Source organism: Vigna unguiculata, chromosome 2 (genome assembly GCF_037176805.1).
Source record: "Vigna unguiculata cultivar grain cowpea cultivar isolate G323 ecotype 2 chromosome 2, ASM3717680v1, whole genome shotgun sequence".
Lineage (NCBI taxonomy): Eukaryota > Viridiplantae > Streptophyta > Magnoliopsida > Fabales > Fabaceae > Vigna > Vigna unguiculata.
The window spans coordinates 18519114-18525979 of record NC_140793.1 but is presented as its reverse complement, the minus strand read 5'-3'; the positions used below and the strand labels follow the sequence as shown (position 1 = coordinate 18525979).

The 6866-nt window shown below is 32.6% G+C and overlaps 1 protein-coding gene across 1 annotated transcript; it reads left to right on the top strand.

Moving 5' to 3' along the window:
* The first annotated feature begins 1386 nt into the window (after nucleotides 1-1386).
* Nucleotides 1387-4420, top strand: LOC114167894 (lysine histidine transporter-like 6). The gene is made up of 8 exons (XM_028052822.2): nucleotides 1387-1665; nucleotides 1774-1913; nucleotides 2022-2405; nucleotides 2958-3351; nucleotides 3428-3533; nucleotides 3708-3799; nucleotides 3907-3975; nucleotides 4084-4420. The coding sequence occupies exons 1-8, from the start codon at nucleotides 1630-1632 to the stop codon at nucleotides 4180-4182; spliced, it is 1320 nt and encodes a 439-aa protein (XP_027908623.1). The 5' UTR covers nucleotides 1387-1629; the 3' UTR covers nucleotides 4183-4420.
* Nucleotides 4421-6866: the final 2446 nt, after the last annotated feature.

The window sequence follows — 6866 nt, the reverse complement described above, 5'->3', positions numbered from 1 at the left end:
GTATTAATATAGTAGCACTTGTCATTATAAATTTGATGAAACAAATTAGATTAACTTATTTGATGAAATAAGATTGAATTGGAAACAAAATTAGAGAAATCATCTTCTTTTAGTAGCAGCTCCAACAATGGAATCTCCACCAACTTTGCCTTAAACTTTAATCATTAACCAGAAATTAAAAAGCATTATTTTCTTTTCATAAAATTATTAGTCAAGATGGGTAATGATGAAATTTTGCATCCCTTTCACTCACCGGAAACATGTTTCCATCACTGGTCAATTCCAAAATTAAACAACATTTTAGAGGTCCTTAGCATCAGGGGAAAATGCACATTTCAATTTGATTATGTATCATCCACTAGGAAGGACCATTACATTGCACCTATATGTAATTCTCTACCAATTTTCTTAACCCACTAAAAAAAAATTAACAAGTTTGTGGCTGTCTCCTAACTGCACCAAAGAGTGATTAAATTATGTTCCTGATTCCAGGTGTTACCCTTTAGCAAAAGTAATCCATAAAAGAATACCCCGATGTTTTAATGCAGTAAAAGGTCAAACTTTTAAAGAAAACTCAAGTTCAAAATGTTATTATTTTTGTTACTTGTAACATATATAATTGTGATGTTAATGGTTTCATATCACTTAAAAGTCCAGATCTAAAACCTAAAACGATTCAAATATTTATTTCTTTTTATCGTGTATCTCTTGTGAGGTCAATAATGATTCTACGGTGAGTTTATGTTTACTTATTATTTTTTTAGAATGTTTTACATGATTTTTTTTAAAGTGTAAAAACAAAATGTGTATATAATTTAATTTAAAAATAAAACAATTTTTTAAAAATAATTTGAGGATGGAATATTTATATAATCCTTAATTTTAGGAAAATATATGATTTTTATGCTAATATTTGAGAAATTTATTTAAGGTGATCTTTCAATTTTTTTCCTTAATTTAGTTATCATTTTATTTAAAAGGAGTCTATATGATTTTTTTCACATGTGAGTAACTATGAATTTCTAACCTTTCAGACTTATCAATTCTACTCCTAGAATAAGAAAAGGAAAAAAAATTCTTTAACACTGTACCTATCATTTCACAACCTACTATAAGAGTAAAATATTCTAATAAAAGTGAATTTTTTGTATTCGTAATGAAAAAGATAGAGTAAAAGTAATCAAAGGTAATTTTTTAGGTGCCAAAACATGATGGTCTAAAAAAACTTAAGGGATGTATTGAGCGAAAAAACTTATTAAGCCAAAATATGTATCACTTGTACTATGAAAAAAGTTATAAACCAAGCATTTTGAACAGAGAGATTACGAAAGTTTCAATGATGTAGGTGGCCAGGAATTGAACTAGGTACACACAAAAATGGGTGTGAATTGATGTTAGTGGATTACCAAAACGGTTCCACAAATGCTCCTCCATAGTGACTATTGTTGACCACTGTAAAACCATGTACCGCAGAAGGTAGGGAGCATGATCTGTTCACCATTAATGCATAAACTTTGGAACAGTTTATATAGCATCAACCGCTTCACATCAAATTCAGACACATTTCACCACAAGTCCTAAACTCAAGAGGGTCCTCTATCTCTGCTCTAATTTTTCAACTGAGGCAAAATGGTCTCAGCTTCTTCTCCCCCTTCCAAGGAAATGGTACTAAACCGTTATCAACGTAGTTTACACAATGATTTCTGTCTAAACAACACTCTTCTGTTATATCAGTTTTTTTTTTCTTATTCATTGCATGATCCACACTTGTAGGAAGTTAAATCAGATCAGAAATGGGTGGAGAATGGTCCCTCTCGCAATGCCAAATGGTGGTACTCAACTTTTCACACTGTCACAGCCATGATTGGTGCTGGTGTTCTCAGCCTGCCCTATGCCATGGCATATCTAGGATGGTAAACTTCAACTTATGGCTTCAAGTCTTTGAAATGGCATAAAGGTGGCAACTTGAGCAAAATATATTGCGTAAAACTGAGTTTTTTCTTTTATGCTTATCTTTGAAGGGTGCCAGGGACCTTGATTCTGTTTCTAACTTGGTGCCTGACCTTAAACTCAATGTGGCAAATGATCCAACTCCACGAGTGTGTTCCGGGAACCCGGTTTGATCGTTACATTGATCTTGGGAGACATGCTTTTGGACCAAAGTTAGGACCGTGGATTGTGCTGCCCCAGCAACTGATTGTGCAAGTTGGGTGTAATATTGTGTATATGGTCACCGGAGGGAAGTGCCTCAAGAAGTTCATGGAGATTGCTTGCACCAATTGTACTCAACTCAAGCAATCTTGGTGGATTGTCATTTTTGGTGCCATCCATTTCCTCTTGTCTCAGCTTCCCAATTTCAACTCTGTTGCAGGAGTTTCTTTAGCAGCTGCAGTGATGTCACTGAGGTACTTCTTAATTTCCACATGTCTACGGGAGTTTCCATAATGGTCCCAAAATACAATTTAGTCATATCTTCGTGTTTGTGTCTATCCATATCTGTGGGTCTATGAGCTTCATAGGTATTATTGAGTGTTTATCTTTCTGATTACTATGAATGGATGTTCTGATGCAAGGATCTATTTTGGCCTTAATAAATGTTGGGACCATTGGAAAAGCCACCCATGTCTTCACTTTTCTGGCACTAGCTTTCCATCATGATCACTATCATTCAATATTTAGCAGATTTGGGGGTTACTGAGCTGGCTTGGCATTTTGCACACATGTAAGGAAGATTCCAGGGAAAAATATTGTTTGGATTCTTCCCAGGATGAGTTATCCATGTGAAAAATGGAAAGCATAAATATTTGACATGAAGCCTAAATATTTTGTAGAAAGATATCAGCAAATTTACCCTTTTGGCTATGCTTGTGAACAAGCAGAGCCACATGGTTGGATTAGTTGAAATAAAATAGTGTTTTGAAAAGCAGTAACTTACTCTTTCGGTGCTTTGATTGCAGCTATTCAACTATATCTTGGGTGGCATGTTTGGCCAGAGGCCGTGTAGACAACGTTAGCTATGCATACAAGGAAACCAGTTCTACGGACTTAATGTTCAGAATCTTCAATGCACTTGGTCAGATTTCATTTGCATTTGCTGGGCATGCAGTGACCCTTGAAATTCAGGCCACAATTCCTTCAACCCCTGAGAAGCCCTCAAAGATACCAATGTGGAGAGGTGCTATAGGTGCATATTTCATCAATGCTATATGCTATTTCCCACTGGCACTGGTAGGATATTGGACCTTTGGAAGAGATGTTGAGGACAATGTGCTTATGGAATTTGAAAAACCTGCATGGCTCATAGCCTCAGCTAACTTGATGGTCTTCATTCATGTTGTTGGTAGCTACCAGGTACAAACACAACACAACCATGTGCTTAAACTACTCTGGCGTATTACCTTATTAATGTCCAAACATTGGATTCCAGGTTTATGCTATGCCTGTTTTTGACTTGATCGAGAGGTTGATGGTCAAAAGACTGAACTTCCCTCCAGGATTATCTCTCAGACTTGTTGCTAGATCAGCTTTTGTTGGTGAGATTTTTAAAACCATCTACTTTTGGGTTTAAGAACATACGTATCTTCGAGTTCAGATTCATTACTAGATTTTTTTAATGTTTTTAATGTCATAATCTGTTGAACATTAAAACTCAAGAGAGAATCCAAAATCGTTATCTTCCACCTAAAACAATTTGTTAAATGTTACAGCTTTTACATTATTTGTTGGGGTCACATTCCCTTTCTTTGGTGATCTTCTTGGGTTCTTCGGTGGCTTTGGTTTTGCTCCTACTTCATACTTTGTAAGTCTCTCTTACCTTCTTATTTCCTCATCCTTATATCAAACTACCAAATTTACAAGAGTTAATTTAGAACATAGAAGATTAATGTTGGTGTGTCGGTTGTTCAGCTTCCTAGTGTGATGTGGCTAATCATCAAGAAACCAAAGAGATTTAGCATCAACTGGTTCATCAATTGGGTAATGATTAATTTATTTCAACATTTCTAAGAGAATGCAAAATTAGATTATCACAGTTCAGTGTTGTTTTCTTTTGGCACTGACCCTCTTTTTTTTTGTGCTTCTCAGGGTTCAATATATGTTGGAGTGTGCATTATGTTGGTATCTACTATTGGTGGCTTAAGGAATATTGTTGCTGATTCTTCTACTTATAAGTTTTACACCTAAAATATTTTGTTATTGAAAAAATATGTAAGCATAAGCAATTAATCTAGTTGATTAGACTGAAGTTGGTGATTATCCAATTTGTGGGGTGTGTGCTCCTTCAAGCAGCAAGCCTAGTGTTCTTTCTATAAATTAGTTTATTGTCTGATTGAGATGTTAACGTATTGATAGAACAGATAGATTTTAATATAGAATTTACAATATCTGAATAATAAAGTGAATTAAGACTTTATGTGTGCAATACTTTCTTTATGAGTTTAATTTCCCCATCAGAACCAAACATGATCCATGTAAATTTATCAAAATGATATAAAAGGCACATGCCAATTAAATTATATTTTTGTTTTCTAATAAACACTTTTGCGAGTTGGTTTAAAATAATTGTTTTCGTCAAAAAAAAATCATTATTAAACAGACATTATAAGATTTGAACCCCCAAAGTAATTGGTTAAAAGATACATACTGTTACTTTTATAAATCAATACTTCGTACTTCTTCTACTAATTAAAGATTACAATTTAATTGTATTATGTACGATGTCTGATATACGCAGAAATAATTTATATATTTTATAAGAAGTTATTATCAACGTATCAAATAATCAGCAAACATTACTCAATAAAGTATTTAAGCCTAATCTTATAATAACGCGGTTACAAAGAACAAATCAGCAAATATTACTCAATTATATTATTTATGATGATTATATTGAGGGAGGATAGAAAACTTATATTAGGATATCTATGACGGGAACAAAATCAAATTTCAAGATTTGTTCTTACTATTTTCCTTTTTTTTGTTAAATCTACATTTTCAAATACTTTTACCAACTTGAATGTAGTATTTTTCTAAATGAACATGATTAAGTGTTTTTAAAGTAATAAAATTTAAAGTATGAATGTTATAATGGTAAGATACAAAGATTATAAAACATTTTATAAAAAAAGATATGCTTATGTTTTATCTAACCAGCAAAAAACTACATTTAACTGCACGCATTAAAGTAATTTCTCAAGCTAACATTGTAATTTACAAGGAAAATGATCGTTTAACAAAATCTTTTTTAACAAACTTTTGAGAAATTATCTATTTAGGTAAAAAAAGTTACTTCTTTATTTCATTTTAGTTAAAAAATAAAAAATTAATCTATTGTAATTTTATTTATGGAAACTTTGTCAAATTTATAAAAAAAATTGTCAAAACATAATTTTTTAATTGACAAACATTTATACACGTATATAGAGAAAATGTGTTATTATTTTCAGGTCCACCAAAAACTCTCACAAAGCTCAAGTTAATATAAGATTTCTTGAAAGACATGCTAAAACTACTTCATGACAAGAACATTCTAAACCTCCCTATGATAACTCTAGATGAATATTTGCTTTGTACCAACATATGCTCTTTCCTTATTTTGGATAAAAGATTTCTAACCAATGTGTAATAAGTCAAGCTAGTTATCAAAACGTTGTTTGAAAGGATATTAACATTTAATGTTGGATGTAATACATTTAATGTATCCCTATGTTTATGGGTGAATAGACATGTCGAAGTGAGTCGCAACGTGTGAGTCTACTCGACTTACCACAAGTTCGACCTGGATCGAGTTGAAAAAATAAAATTTTTGTGAGTTATGGATTAAAATGGGTTCAAAACTCACTTAATCCACAAGTTATATAGGTTCGAGCCTATTAAATCAGATACGTCTAATATATGCCAACTAAGAGGGAGTGTGAATTGATTCTGTCAGATTTTTATTGATTTAAAAGAATCTTGATTTATTTTCAATCTTTACAGACCCATTAATCAATTTTCAAGTTTTGTGTTAATGGATTAGTTCAACCAATTAGGAATAGCATAGGTGATGAAAGAAATAAGAGAACACAATGATTTTTATACTAGTTCGATTGAAAATGAATCTACACCCAGTCTTCTTCTAAGCAATCCATGCTTAGAAGGATTCTACTAAATCAATAGAGTTCCAAGAATTACAAGATCACCTATATAATTCAAGACCCTAAAGGCCTAAGAACTTTATCTACAAATCAAAAACTCCCCCTAAATGCATTGCCTCCACATAATTGCAGCTAGACCTTCACCCACACAGTGGATAACAATGAAAAGAAATGTAATTCAAAAAGAACAAGGAACGAATACACCTAATTGTTGTGCATATATGACAATTGATCCTAGTACCAAGCGTGACCTCCCAAGATAGGCTTCATCATCAATCTCCTTGAATACCCAGCAGAATAATCTCTCAAGAATGCAAGAACTTAGTGTTTCTCAATCTCTCATAAATTCGCTTTTTGATTTAGTGTTGTGTCTTTCAATCTGAGTTGAGATTTGTTTTAAAAAAGAATTTTGCTTATTAGATTAGTGGATTAGGGAATTTACCTAATCGATTATCATGGTTGAATTTTGACTGCATTAGTGCAATGCATTTTGATAATCCATTAGTTAAATAGCTAATCCATTCATATGGTCTACATTGCACATATTCAAGAATTTGATAGTTGATCTATTCAGTTCAAGCTTGGCTTACATTTAATCGTAGGTATAGATCACCTACCCAAATGAAAATTTGAAGACTAGGCCTAAAACAATGGTACATGGTGTTTGCATGACTTTGGACATCATCAAAACTAGCTTCGTTTGATTAAGCAATGTCCCCCTTTCAACAAAGT

Coding starts and splice junctions, on each gene's coding strand:
- LOC114167894 (XM_028052822.2), top strand. CDS start 1,630: ATGGTCTCAGCTTCTTCTCCCCCTTCCAAGGAAATG. Junction 3,534..3,707: donor TGCTAGATCAGCTTTTGTTG/GTGAGATTTTTA, acceptor TAAATGTTACAG/CTTTTACATTATTTGTTGGG. Junction 3,800..3,906: donor TTGCTCCTACTTCATACTTT/GTAAGTCTCTCT, acceptor TCGGTTGTTCAG/CTTCCTAGTGTGATGTGGCT.